The sequence below is a fragment of the Sorex araneus genome, chromosome 3 (genome assembly GCF_027595985.1).
Source record: "Sorex araneus isolate mSorAra2 chromosome 3, mSorAra2.pri, whole genome shotgun sequence".
Classification (NCBI taxonomy): Eukaryota; Metazoa; Chordata; class Mammalia; order Eulipotyphla; family Soricidae; genus Sorex; species Sorex araneus.
The window spans coordinates 225,432,670-225,453,453 of record NC_073304.1 but is presented as its reverse complement, the minus strand read 5'-3'; the positions used below and the strand labels follow the sequence as shown (position 1 = coordinate 225,453,453).

General features: G+C 39.4%; 1 protein-coding gene across 9 annotated transcripts in view; it reads right to left on the bottom strand.

Annotated features, from left to right (window-relative positions):
- The window catches only part of TANC2 (tetratricopeptide repeat, ankyrin repeat and coiled-coil containing 2), a 379,564-nt gene that overhangs the window by 130,034 nt on the left and 228,746 nt on the right, over nt 1–20,784 (bottom strand). For all 9 annotated transcript variants that reach the window (XM_055131292.1, XM_055131293.1, XM_055131294.1 and 6 more), the window contains one exon: nt 9,063–9,326. In XM_055131292.1, coding sequence (XP_054987267.1) covers nt 9,063–9,326 — 264 coding nt within the window. The remainder of the gene's footprint in view (nt 1–9,062; nt 9,327–20,784) is intronic.

The window sequence follows — 20,784 nt, the reverse complement described above, 5'->3', positions numbered from 1 at the left end:
TAAAAGGCCATTCAGTCCAGAGGTCTGCAAACTATGCCTGTGGATGAAACCTGATCCTCTGTGTATTTCTTCAGAAAAAATTTTACAGTCACCATAGTCTCACTGTTTGCTGTAGAATTCATTAAACAGAGTTAAAACAAAAAACAAAAAACAACATCCCGCATTAGAGACCATGCGGCCAGCCAAGTCTCAAGTATTCTCAGCTAGACTTTTCTTAATCATACACGTATTTATGTACATTTGGGTCCCCCAAAGCTGCAGTGTAGCAGTGGATCAATGGGCTGATGGTTCAAAGTGAGGGCCAGGAATGTACTGCTACCTGGGTTCAGCAGTGGTGGTGATTAATGGGGTCACCCTGCAGTGCTCATGAACCTCTTGGGTTCACACATGTTGGTCCTCAGGGGCTACCAGGGTTAAACTCTGTGATGCTCTGGGACTACGTGTTGCCAGGGATTGCACTGGGGTCAGTGATCTGCAGGCATGCAACTTAAACCCATTTTAGCTAGACTTTTTTTTGGGGGGGTGGGCCACCCCAGTGATGCTCAGAGCTTATTCCTAGATGAGGGGTCATTCTTGCAGAGTTCAGGGAACCACATGTGGTTCTGGGGATTGAAACCAGATTGGCTGTGTGTAAAGCACGTGTTTTACCTGCTGTTCTGTCTCTCCATCTCCCCTAGCTAGACTTTTATTGTTTTTCACTGTCACTGTCATTGTCATCCTGTTGCTCATCGATTTGCTCGAACAGGCACCAGTAACGTCTCCATTGTGAGACTTGTTGTTACTGTTAATTTTAATTTTTAATTAAATATTTTTCCTAGCTAGACTTTTAATAAGAAAGTTTACTGACCCTGATCTATTCAATCTTTTCTTTTTTGCAGCTTAGGAAGCAGTGGAGTAGCTTAGAAAAAGTAAACAGTCACTCATTCATGCTAAAGCCATGGTCTTGAAGCCTTAACTCTCCCCCCCAGAGAAATACAACACTATTTGCATTGTAATTTCCTCCCCTTTTCAAACTAGATTGAATACTTTCTCAAAAGGCTAATTTTCACCCCTTATTCAACTTCATCATTTTTCTCAACTCTGTTTTTTATGGTTTCTAAGAGCAATAATCAAACTTGGGCAGAAAGTGTCCTCCTAATGCAAAGTAAATATGCCCCACATGTCACAGACTTCAAAACTCTTTGTACTTCAAATCATTTCCACAGTGAGAAACAAAAGAACAAAAGCCTGAAATTCATTATTTTTTTTTCTTGGGAAAATACACCTTATTATTTTAAAATTGATAAGCTATAAACTGATGAATAATATGAAAATGTCAATGACAATGATAATCTTTTTTTTACATTGAAACAAATGAAATCTTAGCAGCTGGATAAGTTTTTGATTACCGTATGATAACATTAATATGTTATATAATTTTAAAACAAGGCTTTTATTTATTTATTTATTCTTTAACTAGTGAGTCACCATGAGGGTACAGGTACAGATTCACACATTTTTGAGTTTGTTTTTCCCTCATACAATGTTCGCAAACACATTCCTCCACCAGTGCCCATTCTCCACCACCAATATACCCAGTATCCCTCCCGCCCCCCAATCCCATCTTCCCCCACCCCACCCTGCCTCTGTGGCAGGGTTTTCCCTTTTGATCTCTCTCTCTCTCTCCAATTGGGTGTGGTGGATTGCGATAGCGGTATTGAGTGGCCATTGTGTTCAGTCTCTAGTCTACTTTCAGCACGCATCTCCCTTTCTTCGTGGGATCTCCAACCACATTTTACTTGGTGTTCCTTCTCTATCTGAGCTGCCTTTTTCCCCAGCATGTGAGACCAGCTTCCAAGCCATGGAGCCAACGTCCTGGTACTTATTTCTACTATTCTTGGATATTAGCCTCCTACTCTGTTGTTTTATATTCCACAGATGAGTGCAATCTTTCTATGTCTGTCTCTCTCTTTCTGACTCATTTCACTTGGCATGATACTTTCCATGTTGATCCACTTATATGCAAAGTTCATGACTTCATTTTTTTTTCTAACAACTGCATAGTATTCCATTGTATAGATGTACCAGAGTTTCTTTAACCAGTCATCTGTTCTCGGGCACTTGGGTTTTTTCCAGATTCTGGCAACTGTAAACAGTGCTGCAATGAACATATAAGTGCAGATGTCATTTTGACTATACTTTTTTGCTTCTCCGGGGTATCTTCCCAGTAGTGGTACTGCTGGGTCAAATGGGAGCTCAGTTTCTAATTTTTTGAGAAGCATCCATATAAAACAAGGCTCTTTTACTAAAATGGTTAGAAGGCCAACACACTAAGCTGGTCTGATATTTTTATTATGAGATTGCATTTTTACATCACAGTCAATAGACAGGCATAGGAATGTACAACCTGGAGTGGAGCAAAAAGCTGCATTAGTAATTCTGGATTCTGGTGCTGGAGCGATAGCACAGCGGGTAGGGCATTTGCCTTATAAGCGGCGGAACCAGGTTTGATTCCCAGCATCCCATATGGTTCCCTGAGTACCGCCAGGAGTAATTCCTGAGTGCAGAGCTAGGAGTAACCCCTGAGCATCGCCGGGTGTGACCCAAAAAAGAAACAAAAATCTGGATTCTTTCTTCATACCCACTTATGATGCCTTTTAAAGCTGGCACTACGAGGGTCAGAGAGATAGCACAGAGGGTAAAGTGCTGCTTTTGCATGCAATCCCCATAACGTCTCCTGCAAGGTCTCCTAAGCCCTGTCAGGAGTGATCCTTGAGCACAGAGCTAGGCATAAATCCTGAACCAAGTGGGTGTGGCTCCAAGACCAGTAAAATAAAAGAAAATAAAAATTAAGGTAAGGGAGATATACATCTTTAGAGAGAAATTTAAGTTAACAATTATAAAATACATTTTAATTTATTTTTACTAGAAAAGGGCTGGAGCGATAGCACAGTGGTTGGGTGTTCGCCTTTCACGCGGCCGACCCGAGTTTGATTCCACTCCTCTCGGAGAGCCCGGCAAGCTACTGAGAGTATTAAGTCCACGCGGCAGAGCCTGGCAAGCTACCTGTGCGTATTGGATATGCCAAAAACAGTAACAATAAGTCTCTCAATGAGAGCCGTTACTGGTGCCCTCTCGAACAAATCGATGAGCCACGGGATGACAGTACTAGAAAAATCTGCTGGCACATACTTTTAGTCACTGTCTTAGTGTCTCATGTTAAACTTTTTATAGTCAATGAAGAGCTGTTGGGAGTCCTTGTAAGATCTAATGATTTCGCATGAACATAATTTCACTGCATCATTGTCATCCTATTGTTCGTCGATTTACTTGAGTGGGTACCAGTAAGTCTCTATTCCTCCCAGCCCTGAGATTTTAGCAGCCTCTCCTTACTCGTCTTTCCCAACGACTGGAGGCTCTTTCAGGTCAGGGAAATGAGACCTATCATTACTGTTTTTTGCATATCGAATACACCACGGGTAGCTTGCTAGGCTCTGCCTGTGCGGGCAGGATACCCTCAGTAGCTTGCCGGGCTCCCTCAGAGGTATGTGTATGTATATGATATATATCACTCTCTATGATTTGTTGCCTACTGTCTGAATTCCATCAAACATGGTGTGGTAATTTTGGAAAATGGGTAGGAAGTGTCTTATAATGTGTTGCAGGGCCGCTTCACTTTCCAAGTCTGGAAAGCGGCCTGGAGCGTGGCGGTTGGGTAGTGGAGGTTGGCTGCTGGGGCTGGGTCCCTTGGGGTGGGAAAGGTTCTCACCTGTCCCCCTCTGGGGTGCCCCAAGTGCAAACAGCCTGGCACGGAGTCCCCCAAAAAGTGATCCCTGTAAAAAACTGTGTCCTAACACCCTATTTCCTGACCCTCATTCCTGTCCCCCCCACCCCAAAAGAGATGCAGTCTCTGTAGAAATGACCAATCACTTGCTTTGTTCTCTGTCACTTTGTGCCACTACTCCATTCACCCAGGAACCCCAAGAAAGCTCTCTTCTCTAACTGGAAGTTTTTTTCTCAACAGCCAGCCCTTGCCCTCCTACTCCCACACCCCCAAACCTCTTTCTTCAAGTAACCAGCTCATCTTAGTGCTTTGTATTTCAGCCTGCTGAGGCTCTGACCCAAAATGTGTCAATGTCTCACAGTGGTTATCTGAAATTAAAGTTGTTTGAGAAGTAGCAGATGGAGAAATGATACTTTCCTGTGATAGGCACCCTCCCTGTGCCAGGAAGTAAAGAAGCCGAGATAAACAAGGCTTTTAGGAACCTAGTTTCTCCTCTAAATAATTTGTTAAATTCTCCCTTTAAGGGTCTGAACCTTTAAAGGCTCATTGCACTGCCAATTCCACACTGATTTATTCTGTGTGTATGTGTGTATTTAAAAAAAAAAAAAAGAATAGAAGGGGCTAAAGAGAGCTCAACAGACCTGGGTTTGCCTTCTGGAACCACATGGTCCCCTGAGCACCCCTGGGTATGACTCAAAACCAAAAAAGAAAAAAAAAGTCATCAAAAATATTCCTTAATTTCAAAAGAAATATTTTTTGTTTGCTTTTTGTTTTTGGGTTAAACCTGGCAGTGCTCAGGCTGACTACTGGCTTTGTGCTCAAGGATCACTCCTGGTGTTTCTCAAGGGACCATACAGAGTGCCAGGACTGAGCCCAGGTCAGTCAGCTGCATGCAAGACAAGTGCCCTACCTGCTACACTGTATCTCTGGCCCTATCAAATTTTTTTTTTTTAGTAATAAGAATATAGATGGTGTGTTTTGATAATTTCCCCAGGTTTCCACCTGTTTTTGCGATGCCAAGGATCAAATCCTGGGTCTTGCATATGCAAGGCAGTGAACTACCACTAAGGTACATTTCTGTTCCATTTTCCAGTAATAACTATATGGCTTTTCCATGTGTGTGAAATTAAATTGGTCTTTTCTTTCTGTTAATCTATTTTGCATCAATTTAATTACTGTCCAGAAATAAGGTCCTAGAAAGTTAGAGAAAAAATGTTTCACTGATCTTTCACTAAACTAAATAATTCCTAAACTAAAAGTTTGGAAAACAAAAACCAATCCTCCCTTTTTTTTTTCTTCTCAAAGCCAAGAAATGCAGTACATAAACTTTGGTATGAACGTGTTTCTCTATTCCAAACAAAATGTCAGTAGAGGAGAAAGACAAATATTGCCAATACTGAGTTGAATGAATAGTCCATTCCTTCACAAATCCAAATTTCATAGAAAAATTGAACTAAGAAAAAGTAGTGATGTTTACTACCATGCCTAATAGTGCTGAAACTTGATTCTGAAGCTGAACAGATCTGAAACCAGCAAATACAGTTTAAAGAAGGCTTTAATCTGAACAGTAAGTTATGTACAGAATTACCTAAATTTATAAAAATATTAGTTTTTCCCCCTTAATTCATCAATTAATATCTTTTTATTGATCTCTGAATATCACAGCAATCTTTAGCAAGTAATCCAAAATAGCTGTACTTTTTTTCTTATTAAATCCTTATTTTCCTTACTTTCAATTTCTCTGCTTCATCATTTTCTAAATTCATGTCTCTTCCAGTACAATTATTTAAAGGCAAATGTGACAGATATAACAAAGATAAGCCAGGAGACCTAAAATTCTGTGAGCTCAGGCTCTTTTTTTTTTTTTAATTTTTATTTTATCACTATGTGGAAAGTTACAAAGTTCTCAGGTTTATGTCTCAGTTATACAATATTCAAACACCATCCCTTCACCAGGGCTCTTAATTCTATTAACTGTACATTGTTGTGATTTGAATGGTTCTATTTGCAAGTCATTTTCTGAGAAAAAGTACATGGTATTTTTGGCAAAAATTTGATCAGGCTATTTTTTCTGCTTCCTTGATTCCTTAATCAGAGTCAATTCCTTCTGCCGATCAGCAACCACATTTATATGCTGCTAATTAGAATTTTGTTATTCAGCTAGTTGTTTACATGTCTGTAAACCCTTATTAAAATATTACAGGTTCTTGAGAGAAAGAAGATGGTATCTTTATAATTCATCCCTGACAAACCATTCTTTAGAGTGTCAGAATGTTCTGCTCATATGCTCAATAGAGAACAGAATCCCTGAGTGGCCCTAATCAGAATTTGAAATCTGTCAGCTCTAGCCTCATCTTTTTCATTGCTCTGCTAATGCTTAACAGACATCACTATGATAATATATTCCAATTTCGCTCAGATATTCTCCCTTCGGAAATAAGTGATACTTGTTTTACTGTTTTCTATAGTACATATCATCTACTATGATATTATATAAGTTATTTATCATGCTTCTTTTTCTTTCCCTCACTAGAATATAAACTCCACAAGGGTGGGAATCTTTGGTTTACTGATGGTTCTCAAGAGCTTTTCAATGGTACAGATGTGTCTGGCACATAAGGGACATAATCTAAGAAAAAGTTGTCTAATGACTGAATAATTGCATTATATACATTTACACTACATTTAGGCAGTCACAAATAAAAATGGTTTAATAAATCTTCTCAGCATTCACAGAAAGAGAAAATCAGTTTGATGTTTTTCTTTAGCAAGCATAAAGAAGAGGAATAGAAAAACTATTGATGATGCCATGTTTCCTGACTTCAAGGTCACTGATTTCTGGCTTAGTCTATTCTGATGCTGAGTTCTGCTACTGTCTTCTTTAGCTCCTTCATTTGTTCAAACAAGTTCTTGCAATTTTTCCATCAATTTTTCTTCAAGTTTACTGATTTTCTCTTCCAGTGAATGCTGAGAAGATTGCTGTTTCAAAAATCATCCCTGGGTAGGGTCAAAGTTGTGATGAAGCTGAGGACTTTGCTGAACTTCTGTTCTCATCCACTGACGTGTTTGTATTCTTTCAGTTTTCATTATTCCTGGTGTTTCATGGGAACTAACAGTGGTGCTCTGAGTTCCACTGTAGAACTGCAGCAACTGTTCATCCAATTGTTCATCGATTTGCTTGAGTGGGCACCAGTTAATGTCTCCACTGTGAGACTTGTGGTTACTGGTTTTGGCATATCAAATATACCATGGGTAGCTTGCCAGGTTTTGCCGTGCAGGCGGGAAACTCTAGGTAGCTTGCCGGACTCTCCGAGAGGGATGGGGGAATCGAACCTGGGTTAGCTGCATGCAAGGCAAACACCCTACCTGCTGTGCTATTGGTCTAAAAATGTCAAAACACTTGCCAGAAAAAAAAATATCAAACACAAGAGACCAGGTATTATATAACTCTTGTATATAAGATATCCAGAACAGGCAATACTATCACTGTCACTGTCATCCCATTGCTCATCAATTTGCTCGAGCGGGCACCAGTAACGTCTCCATTTTGAGACTTGTTACTGTTTTTGGCATATTGAATACGCCACGGGTAGCTTGCCAGGCTCTGCCATGTGGGTGAGATACTCTCAGTAGCTTGCTGTGCTCTCTGAGAGGGTTGGAGGAATCAAACCCGGGTTGGCAGCATGCAAGGCTGTGCTATAACAGCATGCCTTACTGTTGTGCTATCGCTCCAGCCCAGGCAATACTATAGAAAGAAAAAATTAATGACTGCCTGAAGAGGGTAGTGAAAATGAAACTGATATTATTAAATAAATATGAAGAACCCTACAAGAATGATAAAAAATGTTCTAGGTGAATTTTTGGTAAAGACTGAGGCTGTGAAGTGGGTATGTGGGTATTTAGGGGAGGTGGATCATTCACACTCTGGTGGTGGTGGAGGTACAGTAACCTGGTATGCTAAAAGTGGTGGGGGAGATGACTCAAGGGGCTAGACTGCATGTTTTACCTGCAGGATGCACAAGTTCAATCCCTAACACTTCATGGTCTCCCAAGCATCGAGCTCAGCTCCCACCACCTTGTGTAGCCCCAAAACAAATGACAAGAGTGTGTATTACAGTCACTTAACCTCTATTATTCCTTTATGTCTGAGACTACTAATGGTGATTAATTTAATCCCCAGAAATATAGGTACCTATTAATTCCACTATAACAAAGACAAGGTACTGTGAAAACAACTGAGGTCTTGCAACGAGGAAGTTAAGTTCTTGCTTATCTGTCACTTCTTAAGTTATAGATGATTGGCCAGAAAGATAGTATAAGAAGTAAGGTGCTTGGTTTACATGTGGCTGACTCTAGTTAACTCCTCAGCACCACAGTCCCCTGAGCACTGTTAGGAGTGAGCATAGAGCCAGGAATAAACCCTGAGCATTCCCAAGTATGGCACAAAAATAAAACTGAAACAAAATAAAACAAAATTACGGAGGTTTCTGAAACACCAATTATACTGAAATATAAGGAGTTGGTTTTGCAAATGACCAACCTGGACTCGATCTCCAGAATCCCATATGGTGGCCTGAGCACTGCCAGGAGTCCTCCAAAGCCATGAGTAACCCCTGAGTATCACCAAGTTCCCAAGCCAAAAACCAACCCCCCCCACTCCCCACAAAAAAAGCAAAACTCAAAACCAAAAACAAACCTCAAACTGAAATCTTTTATTTATTTGGTTTGTAGGCTACTCCCAGCAGTGCTCAGGACTGACTCCTGAATCTCTACTCAGGGATCACTCTTGGCAGGCTCTGGGGACCATAAGGGGTGTCAGGGATCAAACCTGGGTTAGTCACAGGTAAGGAAAGGGTCCTGTCCACTGTATGATTGTTCTGGCCCCCAAACTGAAATCTTTATAAAATCTTCAGATATGAGGAAAAAGACTTTTAGCCTGTGGCATATTCGATATGCCAAAAACAGTAACAAGTCTCACAATGGAGATGTTACTGGTGCCTGCTCGAGCAAACTGATGAGCAATGGACGACAGTGATACAGTACTTTAACAATATGCCTCACAATATTTATTTTTTACTTTATGTGCTTTTTTATGTTTTGGATGGGGGACCGAGACAATTTATGAGGAGTACAAATCCTCAGTTTGGTTCAAAAACATAAACAATACATCGGCAAACACAAAAGAATTCTTGATCAGGAAAGAGAAATGAAAAATTTAAATATTATTAGTGTATAATTTAATTTTACTTCAACATGTATACCAGCAAGATGGTTATTAGGAAACAACCACCAAACTTACCTGCTACTGAATTTGGCCGTGGCATAAGATACAGAGGAATAGACTGCACTGACTGTGATAAAACTGTTTCCAAATTCCTCTCCGGGATCTTGTTCAAACTATAGGTAGAAGCTGTCATGTTTTCATCTACTCGATACAAACAGGAATCCATGCCGGATTTTTGAGACTGCCAAGGTTTTAGGTTTCCTCCAGACACCAATTCTTTACTGCTTTCCCCAACATATTTTGTGCGGTCCACATTCTCAGAATAGCTTGTTAATGTAGCTGGAGAAAAAAGAAAAAAAATAATTAAAAAAAACTCAAGACACATATTGCTATACAAATTCATGACTAAATAAGAATATTACTAAATTGGGGGGCTTGGAGGGGAGGTTGGGCCCCAGTCCGCTGGGCTCAGGGCTTACTCCTGGCTCTGTACTAAGGTATAATCCTGTCAGTGCTGGGGGAACATAGCGGTGGCAGGGATCAGACAAGGGTAGGCTGTGTGTGTAAAAGGCAAGAGCCCTACCCCATACTATCTCTTTGGCCCCAAGTAAATTTTTTTTTTTTTTTTTTGCTTTTTGGGTCACACCCGGCGATGCACAAGGGTTACTCCTGGCTCATGCACTCAGGAATTACTCCTGGTGGTGCTCAGGGGACCATATGGGATGCTGGGAATCGAACCCGGGTCGGCCGGGTGCAAGGCAAATGCCCTACCCGCTGTGCTATTGCTCCAGGGCCGGTAAATTATTTTTTTAAAGTTTCTGATGAATAGAAATATACTGACCAAAGTATAACTATTTTTTACAGATTTTTTTCTGATATCCTTATAAGTTCTACTATTTTGAACTAAATAAACTTATATATCAATGTTAAAACTAGGACCTATGAATGTCATAAATTTCAGAATTTCATCAAAAGTATACTTACACAATTTTAATGAATTCCTGGAATGCCTCAGGTATCAAAAATGATTTATTATCTTATATCCTATGTTTGGGCTGGAGCGATAGCACAGTGGGTAGGGCGTTTGCCTCACACGTGGCCAACCAGGTTCGATTCCTCCACCCCTCTCGGAGAGCCCGGCAAGCTACTGAGAGTATCTCGCCCACACGGCAGAGCCTGGCAAGCTACCTGTGTCATATTCAATATGCCAAAAACAGTAACAACATGTCTCACATGGAGATGTTACTGGTGCCCGCTCGAGCAAATCGATGAGCATCGGAATGACAGTGATACAGTGATATCCTATGTTTCCTTTATTTCTAGTCTTTTATATGTAACAAAGAACTAGAATAAAATAGTCCATAATGGATGCTAACATAGGGGAAGCAACATGGGCCATTTTGTTCAGATACTATTTATAATCCCAAACCTATCTATCTAAATCCCTATTGAAATAAAAAACTGAAAGAGATGCCAGAATTTAATTTTGTTTCATCACTAATTATAAACAGGAATATTTTCAGCAAGCCTAAAAATGAAAGGGCAACAAAACAGTAAAACCCAGATTATAAAGACCTTAGCAATAATTCTACAGCAGGAATAAAAGAAGTCATCCAGGTGTGCTTTAACAAGTAAGTTCCTATCTTCTGCTTACACTTTAAGTGCTCCTACTATTGAAAGAATTGAGACTCAAGATTCAGTGGTGGTTTCCCTCTGGAAAATTAATTTTTTTAGGTAGTGACAAGTCTGAGAAAGAAAGGAAATCAAATATATTAAAAGAGAAAACATTAGGAATTGAAAATCAATTCAAGGGCCCAACACCCAGAGGACTCAAAAGGTTTTTGACTATTGGTAAAGAAATAACATCCTAGGAAAAACTCTGGTATGAGATGCTGCTTTTAATGCAATTGATTACAGACTCCAATAAGACTACCCAACATAATACATAAATATATATAATTTTATTATGATTAAATTTTGTGGCTGGCTATGACACCATTTGATCATCAACACTGAATTAAGCAGGACTGGATTAACATCCTCATTACAGAGATGAGGAAATTGATACTTGGAGAGAGAGTCGGCATCTTGCCCATTGTCAGGCAGCTAGTAAATGGTCTCCCAGGCAACTAATTATGAGGGTTCCCAGTCATTTTCCACTGTACAATGTTACTTAATTCCTTTGTCTTTTGTAGATGTACTGCCCCCTCTACTAGATGTTGCATTTATGGAAAGTAAAAACTGCAATTTGAAGTTTTCTTTCATACTATAAAATATGTTAACTTTTAGCAGTTATTGGAATCATGAAACCAGCAAAAGCACACAGAGATTAAACTAAAGTCCTATTTCTATCTACAAAAACCAAATCATATATATTTTTATTACAAGGTAAGGATACTTTTATATATTGTGGATGAAATTCCCTAATGAAATAAACATTTAAGAGTCATTTAACACAGACATGGCATTCCACATTCTGACCTGAGGTGTCAAATACAGAAGATGGAGGTGAGACTGATGTAGCTGAGGCTAGTCTTCCTGCTCTTCAACAGAGGGATTTCCCCTTTACACATTTTATTTTGAGGGTGAGGGTGCGTTTTGGGCCATCCCAGCTGTTCTCAGCACATGTGGTGCTAAGGATCAAAACCAGGGGTTGGCAGCATTCAAGGCAAGTGCCTTACCATTTCTCTATCACCTGAAAATCTCCTGCAAAAATTTTTTAAAAAATTTTTCTTTTTGGGTCACACCCAGTGATGCTCAGGGGTTACTCCTGGTTTTGCACTCAGGAATTACTCCTGGCGGTGCTTTGGGGACCACATGGGATGCTGGGAATAGAACCTGGGTTGGCCATGTGCAAGGCAAACGCCCTACCCGCTCTGCTATCGCTCCAGCCCCTGGAAATCTCTTTTTTAAGAGGCCAGATGGTATTTTGGGTTATGTGTGCCAAGGAGAAACATCCAGATTGTTATCTAGACATTGCTTAGCATTTTAAAATGTAGCACTGTTGCACTGTCATCCTGTTGTTCATCGATTTGCTCGAGCGGGCACCAGTAACGCCTCCATTGTGAGACTTGTTACTGTTTTTGGCTAGCTTGCCGAGGAATCGAACCCGGGTTGGATGCATGCAAGGCAAACGCCCTACCCGCTGTGCTACCACAATTTAAATTAGTTAAACTGCACAGATATAACAAAGCAAAAAGAGAACATAGAAACAGACTCATGCAAATGTGCTCAGTAACACTGTACAAAGATATAACACAATTCAACGGAGGAAAGCCTTTTCAAGAAATGCTGCTGAAGCAACGTGTTCTTGGGAAAAGCAAACAATGTCAGGGGAGATGACTCAAGGAGCAAAAACACTTGCTTTGTATGCCAGAAGCCAGGGTTGAATCCCCAGCAAGGTGGGGTTTAATCCCCAGTATGGCATGAGAACCAAAAAACTTCCAAGAGCAACCTCTGAGAACAGAGCTGGGAGTAGCCCCTAAATATTGCTGGAGGTGGCTCCAACGCCCCCCCCAAAACAACCAACCAAACAAAAAACCCCAAAAGAAAGAGCATATGGTTTACATGGGGGAACCCCAGGTTCCATCCCAGAAACCAAATGGCCCCCAAGGACTGCTGTTTCACTCCCCCACATCTAAAATAACTAAGTTTAAAAATATCAAACTTAGGACTAGGGAGATATCTCAGTAGGGTGGAGAGCACGCTTCATATGCAAGTGGTCTGGGGATGATGCCAGGTCCCTTGTCCCCTGAGCATCACTGGGTGTGACTCCAGGTCCTGCCCCTCCCTCCTAGCTGAGTTAATATGAAATGTAAACCTGAAGAATTTTGAAAATAGAAAAACTTGGGGATTTAGGACCAGACAAAGAGTTCTCACTCTTAACACAAAAGCCAGGGTTAAAAGTGAAAATTGATGTTTGACTTTAAAGTAAAAGCCAGTTGAGATAGAGAAGTGACCACTAAATCAATGACAGTTGGAGGAATTGCTCGGGATGGGAGATGTTTGCTGAAAGTAGACAAAGGACCAAACATGATGGCTTCTCAGTACCCATATTGCAAACCACAATGCCCAAAAGTAGAAAGAGAGGAAGGAAAGTACCTGCCACAGAGGCAGGGGTAGGGTTAGGGTGGGGGTGGCAGGAGGGATACTGGGAAAATAGGAGGTGGATAATACGCTGGTGGAGGGATGGGTGTTCAATCATTGTTATGACTAAAACTCAATCATGAAAGCTGTGTAACTGTATCTCATGGTGATTCAATAAAAAAATTAAAACTTAAAAAAAAAGACAAAAGAGGATTTAAAAAGGCAGTGAGTGCATATTTCTACAAAGTAAATATTTGCAAGGCACATACCTAAAAAGGATTAATATCTAGAATATATAGTATATATATTTTATTTGGTATATATACTATAGTTTCTCTATCCAGTCATATGTTCTCAATATTTAGGTTGTTTCCAGATTTTTTTCTATTGTCAATAGTGATGCAATGAACATGAGTGCAAATATCTGTTCTGAATAGAGCTTTGGGCTCTTAGGTTAGATTTGAAGAAGTAGAATTTGCTAGATCATCTGGAAGCTTAATTCCTAGTTCTTTTGAGAAGTATCCATATTGTCTTTGAAAAGAATGGAACAATCAACTTTCCCACCAGCAGTGAATGAGGGTCCCTGTTTCCCCATAGCAATGCCAAAACTTGTTTTTGTTCTTTGTGATGTACACTTGTCTCATTGGGATAAGAAGTATCTAGAAGGTTGTTTTGAATTGCATTTCCTTGGTAAGTGATGCACAGCACGTTTTCTCCATAGACCTTTTGGTTACCTATATATCTTCTTTGAGGAAGTTTCTGTTTATCTGTTTATATGCTGTTAAAAAAAAGGAGTCTGAATTCTTTTCTTTTCTTTTTTTTTGCATATGACCCACCAGTTTTCTCAACACCACCTGTTGAAGAAAGTTTCCTTGTTCCACTTTACACTCTGCTCCTTTATCTATATAACTGAGTTCTGTCTCTCTACTCTCAATTCTATTCCATTGGTCTGAGAGTCTGTCCTTATTCCATTACCACAGTTTGATTACCATATCTTTTTAGTATTGTCTGAATTCATGGAAATTCTTTTTTTTTTTTCTTTTTGGGGTCACACCTCGAGATGCACAGGGGTTCTCCTGGCTCTGCACCCAGGAATTACTCCTGGCGGTGCTCAGGCGACCATATGGGATGCTGGGAATCGAACCTGGGTCGGCCGCGTGCAAGGCAAATGCCCTACCCGTTGTGCTATCGCTCCAGCCCCCAGGGAAATTCTTTTTTACCTAAGATTGCTTTGGCTATTTGGGGGTGTGTGGTGGTTATTATTCCATATAAATTTCAGCAGACCAAATCCTTAGCAATTAAAAAAAATTCAATATATCAAATCCTTAGCAGTTATTCACCCATTCAGGACACGTCTCTTATCTGTTGCTAAAATCTATCCCTAGTTATTTAGCATTTGGGGGCTATTACAAATGATAATTTTAAGTTTGATCTCTCATTTTTGGTTGCCATTTATTTCTGAAATAAAACTTAGATATAAACGATTATCCTTTTACATATTCCTAGATTCAATATTAGTATTTTTTTAACCAAACAAATGGTATTGTTTTAAGGGTCTAGTAGATGATATTTCAGTTGGAAAAAAGATGGAGTGAAAGAATGGACTTTGTAAAGTTTAGAGGTTAAACAGCTGCTATAGTCAGTAAACTGAAAATCAGAAAACAGAAAGCCCTATTTCGCACAGGATTGTCCACATGCTAAACCAGAATGTGTTATTTAACTCATCGATTTTCTCTTTTCTGTATGTCATGTCCCAATATGAGTTATAGTTTGTTTATTTGGGGTTGGGAGATTGAATCATATCTTGTAGTCTCGGGGATATTCTTGGCTCTGTGCTCAGGAGTGAGCCCTGACATGCTGGAAACAGAACTGGGGTTGCACTCATGCAAAGCAAGTGCCTGACCCCAGGATTATCTCTCCACGTTCTTCCATCTGTCTTTCCTGGTACAAGTTTTTACCATTAGGTTTCAAATTAGAGTTTGTTATGATTTACTTTTATCTTGTATGGTTTCTTCCTGACATTGGTACAAAAATATATTACTTTTTATATTATAAAATAATATATGAATATATAATATATTATAAATATATAACATAAAAATATTTTTTGTATTTAAAAAATGTGCCATAGGCACATTTTTAGTAGCTTATGAACACTATTACACACACCTGGGTTCCTCTGCCGGTACCTTCATGCACGAGGCCTGTCCGAATGTGTGGAGAGGGGCCTCCAGCATGGCTGTAGCTAGGTTCCGGTGGTCCTCGGCTGCTGGGAGCTCTGCTTGGAGTGGGGAGGGAAGCTGGAGCCCATTCCCTCCGAGGGGCCCCGGGGAAGACAGCCAGGTGTGCGGGCAAGAGACTCTCTGCATCACTCTCTTCTGAGAGCTTGCTTTTAAGTCTCTCTCTGGATGTTGGCCATTGATGGGATTATACACACCTGGGTTCCTCTGCCGGTACCTTCATGCATGAGGTCCGACGCCTGGCTGTCTTCCCCGGGGCCCCTCGGAGGGGATGGGCTCCAGTTTCCCTGGGGAAGATACTGGGGCATCTCAGTATCTTTATTGCAAACCATAATGCCCCAAAATAGAGAGAGTACGGGTGAAATTGTCTGCCATAAAGGCAGGGGGAGGAGGATACTGGGGACATTGGTGGTGGAAAATGTGCACTGGTCGGGGGATTGGTGTTTGGTCATTGTATGATTGAAACTCAAACATGGAAGCTTTGTAACTGTATCTCATGGTGATTCAATAAATATATATAAAAAAAAACGGTGGCTTATGAACAGACATGAATCTGAATCTCAGCTATGACTTACTATCTTTTGTGTGACCTGGGATCAAATTTTTTTTTTTGTGGGAAGTGCACACCAGGCAGTGCTCGGGGCTGACTCCTGGTTCTGCACTCAGGGATCACTCCTAGTGGTTGGAGAGCCATACAGGATGCCCGGGATAGAACCTGGGTCAGTCGTGGGCAAGGCAAATACCTTACCAGCTGTACTATTGCTCTGACCCCAGGATCAATTGTTTTCGAGTCTCAGTTTTATAAATCTAAGAAAAAAATTTCATATTTTAGGGTAGAGAGAGTTGTTTTGCAGCTAAATTAGGGCAGTTCTATGCTTAGTTCTGGGGATGGCTGGAAGTCTGGCCAAGGAAAGAAAGGTCAACTGGGATAATTAATGATTTATAATTTGCTGTTTAAAGTTTGAAAATTCCCTGGAAGAACCCAGGGCTAGTTGTTTATTAACTAATTTATTACCTGGCTATGGATTACCTGCAGGATACTTGTTTAAGACAGTCTGGTTTAGCTCTGTGACCAGAGAGGCATAAAAACCTTCACTGAGTCTTTTGGGAAGCTCTCCTGAAACTGAGTCTCTGTGCACAAACGATTGTATTCTGGAGGATATCACAAATCACATCCCAGATGATTAAGGAAGGATCTGAAACCAAATCAGAGCCAACACCACTGAAATCACGAGACCCAAACTTTAATAACCAAATGCAAAAGATGTCTGTCAAGATGGCAGGCTGGGGGTGGGGATTGAGTGGGAGAGGGAACCAGGGAACACTCAGAGAGGGAAGCTGACACTGGTGGTGGATGGGTGACGGAACACTGTACGTCAAAACCCAACTATGATTAACTTCATAACTCATGGCTATAGAACTTTAATAAAATAAAATTTGAAAATTAAAATAAAGAAAAAGAAAAGAAGGGATCTGGAATACCACACCTGAAAGTGCCTTTTGTCCTCTGCTGCTTGCATTCTTGATAGTCTGCTGTATTTTCCTGAAAGTTTTTGTTAGGATTCTCTTCAGTCTTAGATACCCTTTCAAAAATCTGATCCTGTGAACACTTGATTATCAGGGGCCTGAGAGATAATGCAGAGGATAAGGCACTTTCCTTGCATGCTGTCGACCTGGGTTCAATCCCAGGCACTTCATATGGTTCCTTGAGCCCAACTAGAGTGATCCCTTAGCAAAGAGCCAGGAGTAAACCCAAGCACAGTTGGGTGAGGCTGAAACACTAAAAATAGCGCCCCTAAAACTTTACAATTATATTTTCATAAAATCATTCTGAGGGTCAAATAACAGTATCTGGCCCATAGATTATACTAAGTGATGGTTACTATTATATTAATCAGGTCAATTCTGCAAGAAGTATACTCTGCTTGGTCTCTGATCACTTCATTGAGCATGTCTACCTTCTTTAACAAACATATCATCCTTATAAATGTAGCTCCATGGCAACCAAAAAATTATTTAGTAATCCAGTATCTAGAGAAAGAAGTAGATGGCAGAGCACAATAATGAGAAAAGTTGTGTAGTGAGATAAACCTGCTCATTTCTGAAAAGAGTGGGAAAAATATAAAAAATAAACGAAGTTATCTAATGTTCAGCTTATGACTCAGAGGGGGTGACTTCTAAAATGTGACAATTTGTATCAAAGAACACATTCTACTAGAATATGCCTTACTAAAGGAAAAGGAGCTTTCATTAGGAACTTGTGATTTTGGTTTTCAGTTGTTAATGGAAAACATTAGGAAAAACATAAATGCTGAAAAGTGGACACAGCAACAGACATTTCATGTTTGAAGGTGTTATGTGATACATACGTATAAGATAAAGACCAAATTTCCCAATAAAATTGGGATCTCAGGAAATTAATATTCCAAAATTTGATTAAAAATATATTCAAGAACTATAACCACCTGGAAAGAACTATGATCTCCACAAAACAAAGAAACAAAATTGATTCATGCTTATTTTTGCCATATATTTTTGCTAAAGCAGGCAGAATATATAATATAAAATATATTCAATCGAAAACAGAGATAAACAAATGAGACTACCTTAAACTAAGAAGCTTCTGCACCTTAAAAGAAACAGTGACCAAAATACAAAGACAGTCTACAGAATGGGAAAGGATATTCACCCAATACTCATCTGATAAGGGGTTGATATCAAGGATTTACAAGGCACTGGTTGAACTCTACAAGAAGAAAACTTTCAAACCCATCAAAAAATGGGGGATGGACAAAAAAAGAAAAGCAATTGGTGTTGGCGTGGATGTGGGGAGAAAGGTACTCTTCTTCACTGCTGGTGGGAATGCTGACTTGTTCAGCCCTTTTGGAAAACAATATGGATGATTCTCAAAAAATTAGAAACTGAGCTCCCATTTGACTCAGTAATACCACTCCTGGGAATATATCCCCGAGAGGTAAAAAGGTATAGTAGAAATGACATTTGCATTTCTATGTTCATTGCAGCACTATTTACAATAGCCACAATCTGGAAAAAACCAGAGTGCCCAAAAACAGATGACTGGTTAAAGAAACTTTGGTACATCTACACAATGGAATACTATGCAGCTGTTAGAAAAGATGAAGTCATGAAATTTGCATATAAGTGGATCAACATGGAAAGTATCATGTTAGGTGAAATGAGTCAGAAACAAAGAGACAGACATAGAAAGATTGCACTCATCTGTGGAATATGAAATAACAGAGTGGGAGACTAACACCCAAGAGTAGTAGAGATAAGGACCAGGAGGTCTGCCCCACAGCTTGGAAACTGGGCTCACATGCTGGGGGAAAAGGCAGCTCAGATAGAGAAGAGAACACCAAGCAGAGGATGTTGGGAGGACCCATTCGGGTTGGAAGATGCGAACTGAAAGTAGACTATAGACCGAACATGAAGGCCACTCAATACCTCTGTTGCAAACTACAACACCCAAAAGGAGAGAGAACAAAAGGGAATGCCCTGCTGCAGAGGCAGGGTGGGGTGTGGGGGATGGGGTGGGGGTGGTGAGAGGAATACTGGGATCATTGGTGGATGTGAATGGGCACTGGTGGAGGGATGGGTAAACAATCACTGTATGAGTGAAATACAAATACAAAAGTTCATAAGTTTGTAACTGTACATCACAGTGATTCTCTAATAAAAAATTAAAAAATAAATATACATATGAATCAGTAAAAAATACATACAATCATACCCCAAGAGACCATTATTAAAATTAAACTTGAAAAAGAAATAGAATAGAAAATAATGTATATATCATGAAGTTTTAAAATATCAAATAAATTATATATGTGAGGGATTGCTAACACATATGACCATTATATTAAAAAAGTTATATTAATAAAATATAATCATAAATATAAAATTACTGGACAAGCATATCAATGTCACAGATTTAAGAAAGGTTGGATAGAAATGAGAAAATGAGAAAAATGAAAATGAGAGAAAAACTATGATATCTGAGATGGGATGCTTTCTGTGGTATAAATTAAATCACCTAAGTCAAATAAAAGAAGTCAATGACTTAAAACTTTCCAATTGCTAGAGAAAAACTTTTTACATTTAGAATATTTAAAATCCAGGAAATCTGCATTTCTAATATTCTGAACCTTATCATTAGGATTTTACATATTTTGCCATGATGTGAGAATGATATATGTTCAGGCTTATGATACATAAGAGTGATATATGTTCAGGCTTATGATATAGTTCATATATATGTATGTTATGTATGTTCATAAGCCTGAACATATATCATTCTAAATAGCTAGAATTCCAAAGCAGGCTACCCTGCTACATAAATGCTAGCACAGTATTGCTATTTGCTATGATTTGAAAGATGATTTTTTTGGGGTCAGGGAATGCTAATACTTTTAATTTACATGGAATAATTTTTGAACTGAGATCTTGAAATATTTTATTTTTGATGGGGAACAGAAACAGATTGAATTCAATAGCAAAATATAATGCACCAAAAAGGGATGATAATGAACTGAGTCCTAAAGGAATTTAAAACAGGTAAATTAATTACTGTGATTACTTGTATGGTTACATTAAAATCTACCATCCCTGCCATTTAAATTTTTTTTTCCTTCTTACTATCATTTCCTGCTTTCATTTCCTTTTCAATTTTTTTTTTTTTGCTTTTTTTGGGTCACGTCTGACAGTGATCAAGGGTTATTCCTCGCTCTGCACTCAGGAATTACTCTGGCAGTGCTCAGGTGATCATATGAAGTGCCAGGATCAAACCGAGGTCAGCCACGTGCAGGGCAAATACTCTATCTGCTGTACTATCACTCTGCCCCCCTACCCCATCTTCATTTCTATAGCTATGACGCCATTTCCCCCAATTCTGTCTTATTTAATGGTCTCTTTCTTCTCTACTATACTAGGGCTACAGTAAACATTCCTAGAATTAAAATTTATATATGTGTCACATATGTAGAACAGCAACTTCCAATATTGCAGTCCCAGTTCTATTCTCTCATCATTTGCTCTCTCTCTCTCTCTCTCTCTGTCTCTCATCATTTGCTCTCTTGATCAAGTATCTTGCTTTTCTTTTTTTTAAGTTAAGCAAGATAGTTTTTATTGAATGAAACTTGCTTTTGAAAGATGTGACAGGAGAGAAAGAGAGAACATGGGCTTCTCTGGAGTGAAAAACATAAGCAAAAAACAGACAAGCAAGTGAAATAAGTGTTCAATGGAGAACATGGGATTGAAGAGCAAGCCAAGTATCTTTGAGAAATTAAAATGGTGATCTTTGAGAAATTAAAAATCCAAAAAGGAAATAAAAGAGTTAAGTTAATATAGTTAATATTGTTTCTATTTTTTTGTTGATGGGGCAGGATTTACATATGAAGCACTAACAGACCATTTCAGAAGTTTATTTCTGAGTTATAAACAAAATGTAGTTT